General features: G+C 47.6%; 1 protein-coding gene across 5 annotated transcripts in view; it reads left to right on the forward strand.

Moving 5' to 3' along the window:
* The window catches only part of CSPG5 (chondroitin sulfate proteoglycan 5), a 104970-nt gene that overhangs the window by 37190 nt on the left and 46279 nt on the right, over window positions 1-21501 (forward strand). For all 5 annotated transcript variants that reach the window (XM_040355334.1, XM_040355336.1, XM_040355335.1 and 2 more), the window contains one exon: window positions 16765-16953. In XM_040355334.1, the coding sequence (XP_040211268.1) occupies window positions 16765-16953 (189 nt within the window). The remainder of the gene's footprint in view (window positions 1-16764; window positions 16954-21501) is intronic.

Here is a 21501-nt window from a genome sequence, read left to right on the forward strand (position 1 = left end):
ACCCATAGAAGTCACATGATGAGCAGCCAGGACCCATAGAAGTCACACGATGAGCAGCCAGGACCCATAGAAGTCACATGGTGAGCAGCCAGAACCCATAGAAGTCACATGATGAGCAGCCAGAACCCATAGAAGTCACACGATGAGCAGCCAGAACCCACAGAAGTCACATGATGAGCAGCCAGGACCCATAGAAGTCACATGATGAGCAGCCAGGACCCATAGAAGTCACATGACGGGCTCTGGATATGAATACACCCGTGTCTCCTCACTATAGTTCCCGGAAAAAAATCTGGAGTCTGCACCCACATTTTCTTTTTTAGTGCCATTTATCCAATGTAATCATGTTCCATCCAACCAATGTAGCCATGTACCATGTAACCAATTTATTTTGATCCATTCAACCAGTGTTGCCAACCGCCAGTATTTTTACTGGCAGCCAGTAAAAACTGGGCACTTTTCTCCTGCCAGTAAATGCCAGTAAGAGGAAAAGGTTGCCAGTAAAAAATATAGCTGTGACGCTCAGTTCGGAACTGTGCATTTGCAGCTCAGGTCCGGAGCCGGCTGAGACCATCCATGTGCCTGCTACAGTGTGTTTGGCCGGTGCCGGCAGGGGGCAGGCCTGGTGGATAGTCCATTCAGAAGCACAGACCTGTGATAGGCCATTGAGGAGCACAGACATATGATAGGAGTTTGAGGAGCACAGACCTATGATAGGCCATCGAGGAGCACAGACCTATGATAGGAGTTTGAGGAGCACAGACCTGTGATAGGAGTTTGAGGAGCACAGACCTGTGATAGGAGTTTGAGGAGCACAGACCTATGATAGGAGTTTGAGGAGCACAGACCTATGATAGGCCATCGAGGAGCACAGACCTATGATAGGAGTTTGAGGAGCACAGACCTGTGATAGGAGTTTGAGGAGCACAGACCTATGATAGGCCATTGAGGAGCACAGACCTGTGATAGGAGTTTGAGGAGCACAGACCTATGATAGGCCATTCAGGAGGACAGACCTATGAAGGGCCATTCAGAAGCACAGACCTATGAAGGGCCATTCAGGAGGACAGACCTATGAAGGGCCATTTGGGGTTCACTGACCTATGATGGGTAAAACTCTCCGCCAATCAGAGGCTCCAGCAATAGAAGATAGTTATTCTGGAATTTGGGTGGTGGGGAGGTGGAGTCCAGGCTTGACGACTTGTCCGATTAATTACTTGTGGTGCGTTACCAATGCTTACATTACTTTGCATTGTGTTAAGGAAGACGATTCCAATTGGATTGGCTGCCAATGCCTCCTGACATGCTTAAAAAAAAAACTTTTATTCCAATGCAGCGCACTACCGACACATTGCGATGCACTACAATGGGTTAGGATGCTATTCCAAACGAATGGCTCTGCAATGCAGCAGTATATGTAATGTGCATTACCGTGTGTTGCGGATAGCACATGCATTACCTAAATGAGCTTCAAATGATTGCTTTAGTGTGTTAGCATGGGGCCCCTATGGGGTCCCTGGGATAGTCAGTTTATACAGAATACACACTGAATAAAAGGAGGTGATGGGGGGAATGGAGGGAGATGATGGGAAATAGAGGGAGGTGATGGGGAGAATGGAGGGAGATGATGGGGGGAATGGAGGGAGATGATGGGGAATAGAGGAAGGTGATGTGGAGAATGGAGGGAGATGATGGAGGGAGATAATGGGGGAATGGAGGGAGATGATGGGGGGGAATGGAGGTTGATGATGGAGGGAATGGAGGGAGATGATGGGGGAATGGAGGGAGATGATGGGGGAATGGAGGGAGGTGATGGGGGAATGGAGGGGGGTGATGGGGGAATGGAGGGAGATGATGGGGGATGGAGGGAGGTGATAGAGGGAAATTATGGGGGATTGGAGGGAGATGAAGGGGGAATAGAGGGAGATGATGGAGGGAAATGATGTGGGAATGGAGAGAGTGATGGGGGAATAGAGAGAGGTGATGGGGAAATCGAGGGAGGCGATGGAGGGAGGTGATGAGGGAATGGAGGGAAGTGATAGAGGGAAATGATGGGGGGATTGGAGGGAGATGATGGGGAATGGAGAGAGGTGATAGAGGGAAATGATGGGGGATTGGAGGGAGATGAAGGGGGAATAGAGGGAGGTGATGGGGAATGGAGAGAGGTGACGGGGGAATGGAGGGAGATGATGGAGGGAAATGATGTGGGAATGGAGAGAGTGATGGGGGAATAGAGAGAGGTGATGGGGAAATCGAGGGAGGCGATGGAGGGAGGTGATGAGGGAATGGAGGGAGGCGATGCAGGGAATGGAGGGAGGCAATGGGGGGAATGAAGGGAGGCGATGGGGGGAATGGAGGAGATGACGAGGGAATGGAGGGAGGTGATGGGGGAATGGAGGGAAGTGATGGGGAAATGGAGGGAGGTGATGAGGGAAATGGAGGGAGATGATGGGGGAATAGAGGGAAGTGACGGGGGGATGGAGGGAGGTGATGGGGGAATAAAGGGAAGTAATGAGGGAATGGAGGGAGGCGATGGGGGAATGGAGGAAGGCGATGGGGGAATGGAGGGAGATGACGGGGAATGGAGGGAAGTGATGGGGGAATGGAGGGAGGCGATGAGGGAATGGAGGAAGGCGATGGGGGAATGGAGGGAGATGACGGGGAATGGAGGGAAGTGATGGGGGAATGGAGGGAACCCAGTCATCTCCCTCCAATCCCCCGTCATCTGTCTCCAATCCCCCCATCATCACCCTCCATTCCCCCATCACTTCCCTCCATTCCCTGTCATCTCCCTCCATTCCCCCATCGCCTTCCTCCATTCCCTCATCGCCTCCCTCCATTCCCTCATTACTTCCCTTTATTCCCCCATCACTTCCCTCCATTCCCCGTCATCTCCCTCCATTCCCCCATCGCCTTCCTCCATTCCCTCATCACCTCCCTCCATCGCCTCCCTCGATTTCCCCATCACTCTCTCCATTCCCACATCATTTCCCTCCATCATCTCCCTCCATTCCCCCGTCGGGGAATGGAGGGAAGTGATGGGGGAATAAAGGGAAGTAATGAGGGAATGGAGGGAGGCGATGAGGGAACGGAGGAAGGCGATGGGGGAATGGAGGGAGATGACGGGGAATGGAGGGAAGTGATGGGGGAATGGAGGGTGATGATGGGGGGATTGGAGACAGATGACGGGGGATTGGAGGGAGATGACTGGGTACTGGAGGGAGGTGATGGGAGAATGGAGAGAGATGACGGAGGAATGAAGGGAGATGATGAGATAATGGAGGAAGGTGATGGAGGGAGATGATGAGGGGAATAGAGGGAGGTGATTGGGGAATGGATGGAGGGAGGTGATAGGGGGATTGGGGATGGAGGGAGATGATGGGGGAAATAGAGGGAGGTGACGGGGGAATGGAGGGAGGTGATGAGGGGAATGGAGGGAGATGATGAGGGGAATGGAGGAAGGTGAATGGAGGGAGATGATGAGGGGAATGGAGGGAGGTGATGAGGAGAATGGAGGAAGGTGATGGAGGGATGCAGGGAGATGATGAGGGGAATAGAGGGAGGTGAGGAGGAAATGGAGGGAGGTGAGGAGGAAATGGAGGGAAATGACGAGGGGAATGGAGGGAAATGATGAGGGGAATGGAGGGAGATGATGAAGGGAATGGAGGGAGGTGATGAGGAGAATGGAGGAAGGTGATGGAGGGAGGTGATGGAGGGATGCAGGGAGATGATGAGGGGAATAGAGGGAGGTGAGGAGGAAATGGAGGGAGGTGATGGGGGGATGGAGGGAGATGATGAGGTGAGGAGGAAATGGAGGGAGATGATGAGGGGAATGGAGGGAGGTGAGGAGGGGAATGGAGGGAGATGATGAGGGGAATGGAGGGAGATGATGAGGGGAATGGAGGGAGGTGAGGAGGGGAATGGAGGGAGATGATGAGGGGAATGGAGGGAGATGATGAGGGGAATGGAGGGAGATGATGAGGGGAATGGAAGGAGGTGATGAGGAGAATGGTGGGAGGTGATGAGGAGAATGAAGGGAGGTGATGGGGGATGGAGAGAGGTGAGGAGGGGAATGAAGGGAGGTGATGGGGGGATAGAGGGAGGTAATGAGGAGAATGGAGGGAGGTGATGAGGGGAATAGAGGGAGGTGAGGAGGAAATGGAGGGAGGTGATGAGGGGAATAGAGGGAGGTGAGGAGGAAATGGAGGGAGGTGATGAGGGGAATGGAGGGAGATGATGGGGGAATGGAGGGAAGTGAGGTTGGAAATGGAGGGAGATGATGGGGGAATGGAGGGAGGTGATGGGGGGATGGAGGGAAATGATGAGGGGAATGGAGGGAAATGATGAGGGGAATGGAGGGAAGTGAGGTTGGAAATGGAGGGAGGTGATGAGGGGAATGGAGGGAGGTGATGGGGGGATGGAGGGAAATGATGAGGGGAATGGAGGAAGGTGATGGAGGGAGGTGATGGGGGAATGGAGGGAAATGATGAGGGGAATGGAGGGAGGTGATGAGGTGAATGGAGGGAGGTGATGGGGGGATGGAGGGAGATGATGAGGGGAATGGAAGGAAGTGATGGGGGGATGGAGGGAGATGATGAGGGGAATAGAGGGAGGTGAGGAGGAAATGGAGAGAAGTGATGAGGGGAATGGAGGGAGGTGATGGAGGGAATGGAGGGAGATGATGAGGGGAATGGAGGAAGGTGATGGAGGGAGGTAATGGGGGATGGAGGGAGATGATGAGGGGAATAGAGGGAGGTGATGAGGGGATGGAGGGAGGTGATGAGGGGAATGGAGGGGAATGGAAGGAAGTGATGGGGGGATGGAGGGAGATGATGAGGGGAATAGAGGGAGGTGAGGAGGAAATGGAGGGAGGTGATGAGGTGAATGGAGGGAGGTGATGGGGGGATGGAGGGAGATGATGAGGGGAATGGAGGGAGATGATGAGGGGAATGGAAGGAAGTGATGGGGGGATGGAGGGAGATGATGAGGGGAATAGAGGGAGGTGAGGAGGAAATGGAGAGAAGTGATGAGGGGAATGGAGGGAGGTGATGAGGGGAATGGAAGGAAGTGATGGGGGGATGGAGGGAGATGATGAGGGGAATAGAGGGAGGTGAGGAGGAAATGGAGGGAGGTGATGAGGTGAATGGAGGGAGGTGATGGGGGGATGGAGGGAGATGATGAGGGGAATGGAGGGAGATGATGAGGGGAATGGAAGGAAGTGATGGGGGGATGGAGGGAGATGATGAGGGGAATAGAGGGAGGTGAGGAGGAAATGGAGAGAAGTGATGAGGGGAATGGAGGGAGGTGAGGAGGAAATGGAGAGAAGTGATGAGGGGAATGGAGGGAGGTGATGCGGGGAATGGAGGGAAGTGGATTTGGAAATGTCGGGAGGTGACGCAATGATTGGTTAGGTGAAGTAACGTAGAATGAAATCCCCCCTCCTGCGCCTTTTGTTTGAATTTTGCTGCCGTCTTCCCATATCCTTCCCCCGGTGAGCTCTGCGATCAATTAGGTTGTTTCTCCATCACCTTGAGAGTCATCAGCAGCGCCTCGTCTCCAATTGCTGCCATTAATATTCAGAAGGTTTCTCGTGGCCGCGGACGGGGCGTTAGTGCCAGGGAAGCATTTTCTTTATACAGTAACAGTTTGTCTTGGCAGCCAAGAAATCCGCACACATCGGCTCCTTCCCAGAATGCAGTGGGCAGAGCAGGAGACAGGTGCAGAATGGAGGTTAGAGGTAGCAGGAGGGACTCATTGAGGAGGATAATGGGGGGACACATGGGGGATAATAACAGGAAAGACACATGGGTAAGAAACATGGAGGAGGATAATGGTAGGGGACACACGGGGATGATAATGGGGGGGACACATGGGTGATTTATGTGGGGGGGGGGGTTAGAATCTCCAGTATGATTTATGTGGGGGGTTTAGAATCTCCAGTATGATTTATGTAGGGAGGGGGGGTTAGAATCTCCAGTATGATTTATGTGGGGGGTTAGAATCTCCAGTATGATTTATGTAGGGAGGGGGGGTTAGAATCTCCAGTATGATTTATGTGGGGGGTTAGAATCTCCAGTATGATTTATGTGGGGGGGTTAGAATCTCCAGTATGATTTATGTGGGGGGGGGGTAGAATCTCCAGTATGATTTATGTGGGGGGGTTAGAATCTCCAGTATGATTTATGTGGGGGGTGAGAATCTCCAATATGATTTATGTGGGGGGGGTGAGAATCTCCAGTATGATTTATGTGGGGGGGTTAGAATCTCCAGTATGATTTATGTGGGGGGGGGGGGGGAGAATCTCCAGTATGATTTATTTACATTACACAGCACCCTGCACCTCTGGACCCCTTTACATTACACAGCACCCTGCACCTCTGGGCCCTTTTACAGCCCCCCACCGTTTGTTACACAGACACCCCCTAACAGTTCTGCACCCCCTGCACGTTACACTGGAGGGAGACGTGACATGCGGCCCACCGGGCATATGCCCGGTATGCCCCATCGCCAGTCCAGGCCTGCATCACACTGTCGCTGACTGACCCAGCTTCTCTTCCAGCTCCGCATGTGTTACTACTGAATAACAACACAGAGTTCTGAATGAAGGTTGTGGGGGGGAGGGGTAGAGTGGGAGATTCTGGTTACATCAAGATACAAAAGTATCAATTTCAGAATCCGCACATTGAGACCTGCAATGTCTGCCGTACCGCGACCGCCCACCACCGAACCAATGACCGGCAGCATCCTAGGTCAGCGGGTCTAACTGGGAACAAGTTATTTTACTTGCACCGGCAAAATAAATAAACCTTGTATTTTTTTTTTTTAACAGAAAGAGGTTTTTATTAACAAAACAGCATTACAAGATATGCATTATTCGACAATCAGGGGCCAGATTCACGTAGCGCAGCGGATCTATAGATCCGCTCGATCTACGTGATTTAAGATCCGCTCCCGCAAGTTTAGAAGGCAAGTGGCTAATTCACAAACCACTTACCTCCAAACTTGCGGCGGCGGATCCTAAATCCCCCGGCGGAATTCAAATTCCGCGGCTAGGGGGAGTGTACTATTTAAATCAGGCGCGTTCCCGCGCCGATTTAAATGCGCAGGCGCCGTCCGGGGGAATTTCCCGGCGTGCATTGCTCCCACTGACGTCGCTAGGACGTCAGTGGTTGCGACGCTTACGTAAACGACGTCCGTCCATATTCGAGAACGACTTACGCAAACGACGTTAAAAAATTTAAATTCGACGCGGGAACGCCGGCTATACTTAACATTGGCTGAGCCTGATAAAAGAAGGGGTAAGTATACGACGGAAAACCGCTACGGAAACGACGTAAGAACACTGCGACGGGTCAGCGTACGTTCGTGAATTTGCGTATCTCGCTGATTTACATATTATTTATCGTAAATCAGCGGGAACGCCCCCGGCGCCATTTTTAAATTTAAAAAAAGATCCGACAGTGTAACACAGTGTAACACTGTCGGATCTTCGCCCTATCTATGCGTATCTGATTCTATGAATCAGGCGCATAGATAGGACCAGTGTAAGTCAGAGATACGATGGTGTATCTGTAGATATCTGTAGATACACCGTCGTATCTCTTTGTGAATCTGGCCCCGGATTTGCATAGAAACGATGACAGTCAGAAACAAGCGATTTCAGCGTTTGCAGATCATAAAACAAAGGAAAATCAAAAAGGAAAAGGGAAAATAATAAAAGTAAAGTAAGCAACGAGGTGCGAGTTCATAGCCCCTCCCTCCCCAGCCCACCCCAACCGTAAGCCACCAGGCGCGGACCCAACCGGAGTCCTCCTCAGAGTACACGCGGGCAAAAGACCGTCGCCCCTGCGCCAAATCCCTAGATAACCAACCAAAACGTGTAAGGACCTCAGCAGCTGATCGAAGTGGGCGGCGCCCCAAGAGAGAGGGGGGGCAACGGCCCCCATGCCGGGCGGGGGGGGGGGGGGGTCCATCTTAGTCCCCGGCCCCCCATCCCGGTGCATCCACCCAAGCCGACCAGACCTTATCGTACTTAGCAGGGCACTGCCTACTCTCATACGTGAGTTTGTAAAGGGGCAAAGCCGAGTCCACCGCCTTCCTCCAGGAGCCAAGGGTGGGAGGTCCCACCGACTTCCACCGTAGCAGTATCTCCCTCCTAGCATAGAACAGTGAGAACGTAATACATAGCTTAGTGTACCCGTCTCCCTCAACCTCGCCCAAATGACTCAGAAGGAGCATCAAGGGGTCCAATGGCGCTCTGGTCCCTCCAATGTCGCTAAGCCTCTCTGCTACCCCCGCCCAATACGGCCGAAGCTTCGGGCAGTCCCACACCATGTGCCAGAAGGTCCCCACCTCGACCCCACACCTGGGACAGTTCGGATCAAGATGCGGGTATATGTTGGCCATTCTATGAGGGGTGAAGTAGGCCCTATGTAGGAACTTGAGCTGGAGGAACCTGTCTTCAGCTGCTATCATGGGTGGGATGTATGTGGAGACACATTCCTCCCATTCAAAACCTTGTATTTTTAATTCAGTCCGGTTTGTACTACGTTCCATCTCCGAGCCCTGAGGAAGCGCTTTCTGGCCCCTGAAATGCGTTGTGTTTGCGATAGATCTTGTATCGGAATACATTTACATTTGGACAATTGTTATTGAACTGTTGTTTTAGGCTATTTTTTGGTTTGAATGCTGTTGGGCTATTGTTTTAGGCTATTTTCAGTAAAGAGTTGTTGGGCTATATGTTTTAGACAATTTTTGGTTGAATATTGTTGGGTTATTGTTTTAGGCTACTTTTTGGTTGAATGATGTCGGACTATTGTTTTAGGCTATTTTGGTTTAATGCTTTGGGCTATTGTATTTAGGCTACTTTGGTTGACCGTTGTTGGGTTATTGTTTTAGGCTATTTTTGGTTGAATATTGTTGGGTTATTGTTTTAGGCTATTTTGGTTTATTGTTTTTGTGCTATTTTCGGTTAAATGTTGTTGAACTGTTTTCGGTTGAATGTTGTTGGGTTATTGTTTTAGGCTATTTTGGGTTAAATGCTGTTGGGCTATTGTTTTAGGCTATTTTGGTTTAATGCTTTGGGCTATTGTATTTAGGCTACTTTGGTTGACCGTTGTTGGGTTATTGTTTTAGGCTATTTTTGGTTGAATATTGTTGGGTTATTGTTTTAGGCTATTTTGGTTTATTGTTTTTGTGCTATTTTCGGTTAAATGTTGTTGAACTGTTGTTTTAGGCTATTTTTGGTTGAATGTTGTTGGGCTATTGTTTTAGGCTATTTTCAGTAAAGAGTTGTTGGGCTATATGTTTTAGACAATTTTTGGTTGAATATTGTTGGGTTATTGTTTTAGCCTATTTTTGGTTGAATGATGTCGGACTATTGTTTTAGGCTATTTTGGTTTAATGTTTTGGGCTATTGTTTTAGGCTACTTGGGTTTAATGGGATAACGTGCAGCCAATCCTTATATATGGAAAAAAATGGAAAAAATGGAAAATATAGTCTGGCTACTAATCATGAGTAGCAATAATAAAAAATGATTTTTTTTCCCGCCGCTAGGTGTCGCATCGTCGCTTTTCCCCGTCGTCTATGCAAATGAGGTAAGTACGGCAATTCCCGAACATACGCGAGGTCGACGCAGCGAATTAACGTCGTTTGCGTAGCGTACCCGACGCGTAAGGTTGCCCCTGCTAATTAGCAGGCGCAACCAATGTTAACTATGGCCGTCGTTCCCGCGTCGAATTGAATACAAATTACGTCGTTTGCGTAAGACGTCCGTGAATGGCGCTGGACGCCATTTACGTATACATCTAGGCAAATGACGTCGGGGCGACGTCATTTAGCGCAATGCACGTCGGGTAATTTACCCGACGGAGCATGCGCAGTACGCTCGGCGCGGGAGCGCGCCTAATTTAAATGGTGCCCGATCCATTTGAATTGGGCGGGCTTGCGCCGAGCAATCTAACGCTACACCGCCGCAAGTTTACAGGTAAGTGTTCTGAGAATCAGGATGTAAACCTGTAAACCTGCGGCGGTGCAACGTAGAGCTCATACATTATGCTGCCCAGGAGCAACGCTAATGTATGAGAATCTGGGCCTAAGAGTCTCCTGAAGAAGTTACGAGAAGTGACGAATACGCGTAAGAGTATTACATAGAGTCCACCAAGAGGTACCGGAGGTGACGTCGGCGAACACCCTGTTTTTATATGCCTGTTTTTATCACAACAATGTGAGTACCTAGTGTATTATTTTGTTTGAATAAACCCAATTTTAAAACGATACTGCACTATTGGCACTTTCATCTCCCTGGGTGCGAGTCACTGTCACGGTTTGGACGTGACTACCGAGAGGGATCTATTTTTTCCAATTACAGTCCATTTTGATGACACCTTATGTGGATAAGACCAGAAAAGTGTACCTGGGTTTTTATGCTGTTACCTTACAGCAGTAAGGTAAGGGGACATCCTCACTTACTCTGAAGAAAACACCGGAAATCAACCCCTTTTTTCACGTCACTTTGGCATCTACACCAGCACTTTTATTTTGGATTTTGCCTGCTGCTATGTTTATAGTTATCTGCTGCATGGACATTTAACCTAGTTTATTACAGTCACTGGTGTGCTTTGCACGCTGTACACTTTATTGTGTATCAGTACGTTTGTTATTATTTATTTCACTATATGACACCAGCACTGTAAGAGACGGTTCACACTGGGGCGACTTGCGATCCGACTTCATGTCGCCTCAAGTGGTCCCAAGTCGCGCTGTAGAGAAAAACAATGGAAGTGAATGGGAGCTGTGTTAATACACACGACTCAAGGCGATCCGACTTCAGAAAAGGTTCCTGTACTACTTCAATCCGACTTGTACCCATTGATTTCAATGGAAGTCGCCTCAAAAGTCGGATCACTGTCTTATCTGAAGCTACTTTTCAGGAAGATAACATACATTTCTCAGGCAAACCTCTCCTGCCCCCTCCCTCCCCCTCCCTCTCCCAGAGCTGATTGTTGTTTTATTGGCCACTGGAAAGTCTCCTGTCCTGGAGACGACTTCAGCCCTGGTTCACACTGGGTACGATTTGGAACGATTTGACATGTCAATTCGCATCTCAAATCGGCGGCAATTGTCGGCAATGGCAATGTCCTAATCAGTGCGACGCCGCATCTGCGATTTCAAAAAGTAGTTCCTGTACTACTTTTTGCGATTTCGGGCCGCGATTTACATTAAATTGCGGCCGAAATCGCGGCAAAATCGCGGCTGCGAAATTGCGGTAAAATCGCGCATTTTACCGCAATTTTGAATTCGCAGCAGTGTGAACCTAGGCTTAAGTTGTGTTGTAAATCGCCCCAGATCGCCCTGTGGTTCATGTTCAAGTCGTGTCGGAGTCGCCTCTGAAAGTCGTGCTGGAAGTCGTGTCGCCCTCTGTATTTCACATTTCTTCAGCTAGCTTTGGCTGCATTGTAGCACGTTTATTTTGATGATATTTATTTGTATGGTATACCAGTATCATTTTTTATTATTGCTACTCATGATTAGTAGCCAGACTATATTTTCAATTTTTTCCATTTTTTTCCATATATAAGGATTGGCTACACTTCCTCTGCACGTTATCCCACTCCCTATTCACAGCGCAGCACTACCCCTTTATTCTTCATTTGTTCCTGGTTTGATACACTATTTAGTGCAACAGCTGTACCCCTTACTTTTCCCTCCCCCCCCCCACTCTTGTGGTAAGCGCGGTAATACCCACCCCATCTACTTTGGTTTAATGTTTTGGGCTATTGTTTTAGGCTATTTTGGTTTAATGTTTTGGGCTATTGTTTTAGGCTACTTTGGTTGACCATTGTTGGGCCATTGTTTTGGGCTATTTTTGGTTGAATAGTGTTGGGTTATTGTTTTAGGCTATTTTTGGATAAATGTTGGGCTATTGTTTTAGGCTATTTTTTGGTTGAATGTTGTTGGGCCATTGCTTTAGGCTATTTTCGGTTAAATGTTGTTTAGCTATTGTTTTAGGCTATTTTTGGTTGAATAATGTTGGGTTATTGTTTTAAGCTATTTTGAGTTTAATAATGTTTGGCTATTGTTTTAGGCTATTTTGGTTAAATGTTTTTTGGGCTATTTTTGGTTAAATGTTGTTGGGCTATTTTTGGTTAAATGTTGTTGGGCTATTTTTGGTTGAATGTTGCTGGGCCATTGCTTTAGGCTATTTTCGGTTAAATGCTGTTGGGTTATTGTTTTAGGCTATTTTTGATTGAATGTTGTTGGGTTATTGTTTTGGGGCTATTTTGGTTTAATGTTTTTGGTCTTTTTTTGGTTGAATGGTGTTGGGCCATTGTTTTAGGCTATTTTGGTTTAATGTTTTTGGTTGAATATTATTGGGCTATTGTTTTAGGCTATTTTTGGTTGAACGTGTGGCAAAAAGCATGTCGTGCACTTGGGTGTTATTCATTCTTAATGGCGCCCCATGCACAGTGCGATTTGGCTATGATTGTCGCGCAACAAAGTGTGCAAATATTACGGCATAATGTAGCGCAAAAAAAAAAAAAACTGCGACTGGCTCAGCGCCAGAATTTATTACCTGAGCTTCTTTGGTGCGACAAAAATGCGCACAGGGTGCTGTTATAATGAATTTCCGCCCTTTAGCCCCCCCCCCCCCCCCCCGGTTCACGCTGTTACACCGCATGTACAATCGCACTGCATTTCTGCACAAATCACAGCGGGCGCTTCTGGATCCAAGCGATGCGACTGAATTCAATCTTTTCTAAAGGCTGGAAATGCTACTTTGAAATCAATGGTCAAAACGCGTTGCCCCACACGTTGCAACGCACTTCAAATCGCGGTAAACTGCGCAATTTTAAGTTCATTTCCAATCTCCCCATAAAGTGGACCTGTCACCCCTTATTTCTATTACATGGTCTCCCCCATAAAGAGGACCTGTCACCCCTTATTTCTATTACAAGATCTCCCCATAAAGAGGACCTGTCACCCCTTATTTCTATTACATGATCTCCCCATAAAGAGGACCTGTCACCCCTTATTTCTATTACATGGTCTCCCCCATAAAGAGGACCTGTCACCCCTTATTTCTATTACAAGATCTCCCCATAAAGAGGACCTGTCACCCCTTATTCCTATTACAAGATCTCCCCATAAAGAGGACCTGTCACCCCTTATTTCTATTACATGATCTCCCCATAAAGAGGACCTGTCACCCCTTATTTCTATTACATGAGATCTCCCCATAAAGAGGACCTATCACCCCTTATTTCTATTACATGATCTCCCCATAAAGAGGACCTGTCACCTCTTATTTCTATTACATGATCTCCTCATAAAGAGGACCTGTCACCCCTTATTTCTATTACATGATCTCCCTATAAAGAGTACCTGTCACCCCTTATTTCTATTACATGATCTCCCCATAAAGAGGACCTGTCACCCCTTATTTCTATTACATGATCTTCTTCATAAAGAGGACCTGTCACCCCTTATTTCTATTACATGAGATCTCCCCATAAAGAGGACCTATCACCCCTTATTTCTATTACATGATCTCCCTATAAAGAGGACCTGTCACCCCTTATTTCTATTACATAATCTCCCCATAAAGAGGACCTGTCACCCCTTATTTCTATTACATGATCTCCCCCATAAAGAGGACCTGTCACCTCTTATTTATATTACATGATCTCCCCATAAAGAGGACCTGTCACCCCTTATTTCTATTACATGAGATCTCCATAAAGAGGACCTGTCACCCCTTATTTCTATTACATGATCTCCCCATAAAGAGGACCTGTCACCCCTTATTTCTATTACATGATCTCCCCATAAAGAGGACCTGTCATCTCTTATTTCTATTACATGATCTCCCCATAAAGAGGACCTGTCACCCCTTATTTCTATTACATGATCTCCCCCATAAAGAGGACCTGTCATCTCTTATTTCTATTACATGATCTCCCCATAAAGAGGACCTGTCACCCCTTATTTCTATTACATGAGATCTCCATAAAGAGGACCTGTCACCCCTTATTTCTATTACATGATCTCCCCATAAAAAAAATGGATGGAGTACAGCGCTCAGGGTGTTTGCACAAAACAATCAACTAAAGGGTTAAAAATTAATAAAAATAATGATAATAAAATTGATTAAAAGGATCGATTAGTTTAAGATAAAAATCACAAAACACATTGGGGATATACAGTATGACTGTTCATATTCAAAAATCCATGATAGGTTCAGTCCCAGCAAAAATGCCTAAAGAGGCTGTGATTGATGAAAATGAGGAACTGATGTGGTTGAAGGCAGTAGTTCAGGGCTGCTATCCGGGAGCGAAGCCAGCTCGGTGTATACAAGAGAAAGACAAAAGAGAGAAGCGCCTCTGAGTATGCTGCTTTTAATTTAAAACATAAAAATATATCCAGCACTTACATCATAGTGGTGTGGTGCAGTCGTGGAAGCTGGCGTGCATCTGTAGCAGACAGTCCGCAAAGCGTGAGAGCTGGGCAGCCGGAGAGAGCCGGGGAGAGAGACGGCTAAGTCCTAGTTGTTGTGCCGCTGCTAGGCAATGGATTCATCAGCTGTTGCGTGACGTCAGGTCGGACGGAGGCTGAGGGGGACCACAACGCGTTTCAGAGCCTGCGCACGGAAAAGACCAGCGCGCTCCTTTTTCAAGTGTCACTTGAAAAAGGAGCGCGCTGGTCTTTTCCGTGCGCAGGCTCTGAAACGCGTTGTGGTCCCCCTCAGCCTCCGTCCGACCTGACGTCACGCAACAGCTGATGAATCCATTGCCTAGCAGCGGCACAACAACTAGGACTTAGCCGTCTCTCTCCCCGGCTCTCTCCGGCTGCCCAGCTCTCACGCTTTGCGGACTGTCTGCTACAGATGCACGCCAGCTTCCACGACTGCACCATACCACTATGATGTAAGTGCTGGATATATTTCTATGTTTTAAATTAAAAGCAGCATACTCAGAGGCGCTTCTCTCTTTTGTCTTTCCCCATAAAGAGGACCTGTCACCCCTTATTTCTATTACATGAGATCTCCATAAAGAGGACCTGTCACCCCTTATTTCTATTACATGATCTCTCCATAAAGAGGACCTGTCACCTCTTATTTCTATTACAAGGGATGTTATATTCCTTATAATAGGAATAAAAGTGATCAAAAAATTAAAGGGACAGTGTAAAAAAAAAAAAAATAAGGACAAAAAAATGTAAAGCGCCCCATCCCTCCGAGCTTGCGCACAGAAGTGAACACATAAGTAAGTCGCACCCAGATATGTAAATGGTGTTTGCACTGTACATGTGAGATATCGCCGCAAACAGAGCGAGAGCAATAATTCTAGCATTAGACCCCTGTAACTCTGAACAGGTAACCTGTAATATGTATAAAGCGTCACCTATGGAGATGTTTAGATACCGTAGTTTGTCGCCATTCCACGAGCGTACACAGCTTTAAAGCGTGACATCACCTCATCAGTGCCAACCAGTGAATCACCTCATCAGTGCCAACGAGTGCATCACCTCATCAGTGCCTCACATCAGTGCCCACCAGTACAGCCCAATGTCATTCACTGCCACCTCATCAATGCCCACCATTGGAGCGCTCCAGGCTCCGTTCCATCTCCTAGCACAAGAAAGCTCCATTGTCCCTGGCCCTGACGTGCTGCCCCGCCTCTGCCTACAATCGCCAGAATGCAGAGCGGCCGGTAACAGCCAAACGGCGGTGGCCGCTGCCGACATCCTCCACTGTGAAAAAAAACGTCCCCTGACGTGCTGCGCGCCTTGCCTCTGCCTACAAACCCCAGAATGCAGCGCGGGCCGGCCCGCGCTGCATTCTGGGGTTTGTAAGCAGAGGCAGGGCGCGCAGCACGTCAGGGGACGTTTTTTTTTACAGCGGAGGATGTCGGCAGCCGCCGATTGGCTGTTACAGGCCTGCTGGTTGGCTGCCACGCTGGGTGTTCCGGAGCTAGGCGGAAGCCGCGGCCTTTCCTGATGCTGTGACCGCGGCGGCAATCCGCAGATTGCCGCTGCGGTCACAGCATCAGGAAAGGCCGCGGCTTCGGCCTAGTTCCGGAGCTGTGGCACCGCTAGCGGCCATGTTAAATATCGTCCTAATTTGGAAAAAAAACGTCCGATTTCTCCAAAATGGCCAAATATCGGCCGATATATCGGTCGACCTCTAATCTCTATGTATCTCTATATATCTCTATGTATCTCTATATATCTCTATGTATCTCTATATATCTCTATATATCTCTATGTATCTATATGTATCTCTATGTATCTCTATCTATCTCTATGTATCTCTATGTATCTCTATATATCTCTATCTATCTCTATGTATCTCTATGTATCTCTATGTATCTCTATGTACCTCTATATATCTCTATATAGCTCTATGTATCTCTATCTATCTCTATGTATCTCTATCTATCTCTATGTATCTCTATCTATCTCTATCTATCTCTATGTATCTCTATCTATCTCTATGTATCTCTATGTATCTCTATATATCTCTATGTATCTCTATGTATCTCTATGTATCTCTATGTATCTCTATGTATCTCTATGTATCTCTATGTATCTCTATATATCTCTATATATCTCTATGTATCTCTATATATCTCTATATATCTCTATATATCTCTATATATCTCTATGTATCTCTAGGTATCTCTATCCATCTCTATCTATCTCTATGTATCTCTATGTATCTCTAGGTACCTCTATGTAACAATGTATCGTCTCTCCCTCCTCAGGTGTAACACTCAGGATTACATTTGGCACAAGGGTCTCCGCTGCGAGTCCATCATCACCGACTTCCAGGTGATGTGCGTGGCGGTCGGCACGGCGGCGCTGGTGGTCCTCCTCCTCTTCATGATGACCGTCTTCTTCGCCAAGAAACTCTACCTGCTCAAGACGGAGAACTATAAACTGCGCAAAAGGAAGTAAGTGCCCCCCGGATCTGTCACCCCCCCCTCCCCCGGATCTGTCACCCCCCCCCCCTCCAGGGGTCCTGAAACTAGACATGTGCACTGCTGAAAAATGTGTTCATTTTCGTTTAATTTTTTTTTTTCCGGGTCATTTGTTATGATCGAAATTAATTATTTTCGAATAAATTCGTAACTTCAGAAAAAAAATCGAATTCGCTATGTTCCATTCGTTTGGATGCGGTATTCGTAAATTCGTAAAGTCGTACATTCCAAAATCTGGAAATCGGAAAATTCAAAAGTCCAAAATAATAACTATTAAATTACAGGTATTGGAATTTCCTTTCAAATTTATGAACGTAGCGAATGCGAATTTATCCGAAGTTACGAATTTATCCGAAGTTACGAATGCCATATCTAAATGAATGGAACGTAAGAAATTAATAATAATAAATAATAATAATAAAAAGTTTCTTATTATTCATAATTATTAATTTGTTTCAGAAATTCAGAAATTCGAAAATTCGAAAAATAAGAATTCAATTCCGAAGATTCTAAAGAACAAAAAATCAAAAACCTAAAAATGTGAAAACTCGAAAAATCGGAATAATAACTAACTATTAAATAATAGGGGCCAGATCCACGTAGATCGGCGCATTTTTACGTCCGGCGTAGCGTATCTCAGATACACTACGCCGCCGTAACTTACAGTGTATTTTCCGTATCCACAAAGAATTTGCGCCGTAAGTTACGACGGCGTAGTGTAAATGTGTCGGCGTAAGGGCGCGCAATTCAAATGACTAAGTTATGGGCGTGTTTTACGTTAATACGTCTTGACCCCACGTAAATGACGTTTTTTTTTAACGGCGCATGCACGGTCCGTGGGGGTATCCCAGTGCGCATGCTCCAAATTAACCCGCAACAAGCCAATGCTTTCGACGTGAACGTCATTCTACGCAAAGCCCTATTCGCGAACGTTTTACGCAAACTACCTAAACGACGAAAAATTCAACGCTGGCCCGACGTCCATACTTAACATTGGCTGCGCCTCATAAAGCAGGGGTAACGTTACGCCGAAAAAAAGCCTTCCGCAAACGACGTAAAAAAATGTGCCGGCCGGACGTACGTTTGTGGATCGCCGTACATAGCTAATTTGCATACTCAACGCGGAAATCAACGGAAGCGCCACCTAGCGGCCAGCGTAAATATGCACCTTAGATCCGACGGCGTACTAAGACGTACGCCAGTCGGATCTAGCCCAGCTTCAGGCGTATCTTGTTTTGTGGATACAAAACAAAGATACGCCAAAGCATCCTAGAAGTTACGCGGCGTATCAATAGATACGCCGACGTAACTTCTTCGTGGATCTGGCCCTAGGTATTGGAATTTCCATTCGTTATTTCGAATAATTCAAAACTTTGGATAAATTTGTATTCGTTACGATCACTAGCAGCCAAATTTGAAAGGAAATTCCAATACCTGTAATTTAACCACTTAAGGACCAGCCCATGTACATATACGTCCACAATATGGCACGTACAGGCACATGGGCGTATGGGTACGTCCTCCCCTATTAGCGGGTGGGGGGTCCGATCGGGACCCCCCCCGCTACATGCGGAGGTCGGGTCCGCTCGGGGAGCGATCCGGGACCACGGCGCGGCTATTTGTTTATAGCCGCTCCGTCGCGATCGCTCCCCGGAGCTGAAGAACGAGGAGAGCCGTGTGTAAACACGGCTTCCCCGTCCTTCACTATGGCGGCGCATCGATCGCGTCATTCCCTTTATAGGGAAGACACGATCGATGACGTCATTCCTACAGCCACACCCCCAAACAGTTGTAAACACATACACAGTGATCCCTAACTCCTACAGCGCCGCCTGTGGTTAACTCCCAAACTGCAACTGTCATTTTCACAATAAAGAATGCAATTTAAATGCATTTTTTGCTGTGAAAATGACAATGGTCCCAAAAATGTGTCAAAATTGTCCGAAGTGTCCGCCATAATGTCGCAGTCACGAAAAAAATTGCTGATCGCCGCCATTAGTAGTAAAAAAATAAAAAAAAATAAAAATGCAATAAAACTATCCCCTATTTTGTAAACACTATAAATTTTGCGCAAACCAATCGATAAACGCTTATTGCGATTTTTTTTACTAAAAATAGGTAGAAGAATACGTATCGGCCTAAACTGAGGAAAAAAAATGTTTTTATATATGTTTTTGGGGGATATTTATTACAGCAAAAAGTAAAAAATATTGCTTTTTTTTCAAAATTGTTGCTCTATTTTTGTTTATAGCGCAAAAACTAAAAACCGCAGATGTGATCAAATACCACCAAAAGAAAGCTCTATTTGTGGGGAAAAAAGGACGCCAATTTTGTTTGGGAGCCACGTCGCACGACCGCGCAATTGTCTGTTAAAGCGACGCAGTCCCGAACTGTAAAAACCCCTTGGGTCTTTAGGCTGCATATTGGTCCGGGGCTTAAGTGGTTAATAGTTAGTTATTATTATGATTTTTCACATTTTCAGGTTTTTGATTTTTCGTTCTTTAGAATTTTCGGATTTTAATTCTTATTTTTTAGATTTTCGAATTTTAGAATTTCTGAATTTAATAATTACAAAATATTCATTACAATGGTTTTTCGTTCATTTGAATATTTCCAAATTGACGAATTTCGGCGAAAAAACGAATTTGGAACTAAATCAATTGCACATGTCTACCTGAAACTGCCGTTTTTTTTTGCTGAGTGTGTAGATGGGAAATCCTGGTCCTCGTATCTGCACAGAGCTTGCGCTCAAATGCCAGTCATCCCCGCCACGTCCTGAGGTGTGCTGCGTAGAGGGAGGAGCTTCTTATTACAGCGCTGGGAAGATCAGAAATAGAAAGTCACTCCTTCACATGAGAGTCATCCCCCCTTCACATCAGAGCCCCCTCTTCACATCAGAGCCCCCCTTCACATCAGAGCTCCCCTCTTCACATCAGAGCCCCCCTTCACATCAGAGCCCCCCCCTTCACATCAGAGCCCCTCTTCACATCAGAGCCCCCCCCCTTCACATCAGAGCCCCCCCCTTCACATCAGAGCCTCCCTTTACATCAGAGCCCCCCCTTCACATCAGAGCCCCCTTCACATCATAGCCCCCCTCTTCACATCAGAGCCCCTCTTCACATCAGAGCCCCCTTCACATCATAGCCCCCTCTTCACATCAGAGCCCCTCTTCACATCAGAGCCCCCTTCACATCAGAGCCCCCCCTTCACATCAGAGCCCCTCTTCACATCAGAGCCCCCCTTCACATCAGAGCCCCCCTTCACATCAGAGCCCCCCTTCACATCAGAGCCCCCCTTCACATCAGAGCCCCCCTTCACATCAGAGCCCCCCCCTTCACATCAGAGCCCCCCCCCTTACATCAGAGCCCCCCCTTACATCAGAGCCCCCCCTTCACATCAGAGCCCCCCCCCTTCACATCAGAGCCCCCCTTCACATCAGAGCCCCCCCCTTCACATCAGAGCCCCCCCTTACATCAGAGCCCCTCTTCACATCACAGCCCCTCTTCACATCAGAGCCCCCCCTTCACATCAGAGTCCCCATATTACATCAGAGCCCCCCTTCACATCAGAGCCCCCCCTTCACATCAGAGCCCCCATATCACATCAGAGCCCCCCTTCACATCAGAGCCCCCCTTCACATCAGAGCCCTCCTTCACATCAGAGCCCCCCTCTTCACATCAGAGCCCCCCTCTTCACATCAGAGCCCCCCCTTCACATCAGAGCCCCCCCTTCATATCAGAGTCTCCCCATTACATAAAAAAAACCTTTATATCAGAGCCCCCCCTTCACATCAGAGTCTCCCTTCACCTCAAAGCCCCCCCTTCACATCAGAGCCCCCCCCTTCACATCAGAGTCTCCCCATCACATAAAACCCCCCCTTTATATCAGAGCCCCCCCTTCACATCAGAGCCCCCCCACTCTGTGTAATAAAATCCGCCCCGGGCGCCCCCGTATCGGCGCTCTCATTGGCAGTGGCGTCTCCAGCTTTCATATTTAGGGGGGGCACATGGGGGGACAGGGACAAAAGTAGGGGGGCCAACTATAAAATGCAATTATATATATATATATATCCTGGGGCCCTTTACTACGATCCCACTATGGGCCCTTTCATATGTTCTGCAGTGGGCTCCCTTCCTACTATACTGGGGCCCCCCAGGGTGGCAGAAAACAAGAGATATATGTCACCAGCACACCAAGAAAATATAAGGGTCCAAAGCAGTGGGAGAACTATCAGGGTTGCAAAGGTTGTCTTGCCACCGGGCCCTGGTGTTCTGCCACAGTGGGGATCCCCAGCTGTCCTGTCCCTGCTATTGACAGTGCTGGTCTGGCATCTGTCTCCTTGGCAGCGGCGGCAGTCTATTAGGACCTAGTGCTGGTGACATTATGGGTGCATGCAGGGGAAGGCTGGCACTATTGGTTATAGAGAGCTGAGCCCCCAGCTGGTCACCTAGCAGCAGTAATGCTGTATAACCTTCTCTGTTGACATGCTGATCGGGATGTGATCCAGGTGATGCTCCCAGT

This window comes from Rana temporaria, chromosome 5 (genome assembly GCF_905171775.1).
Source record: "Rana temporaria chromosome 5, aRanTem1.1, whole genome shotgun sequence".
Classification (NCBI taxonomy): Eukaryota; Metazoa; Chordata; class Amphibia; order Anura; family Ranidae; genus Rana; species Rana temporaria.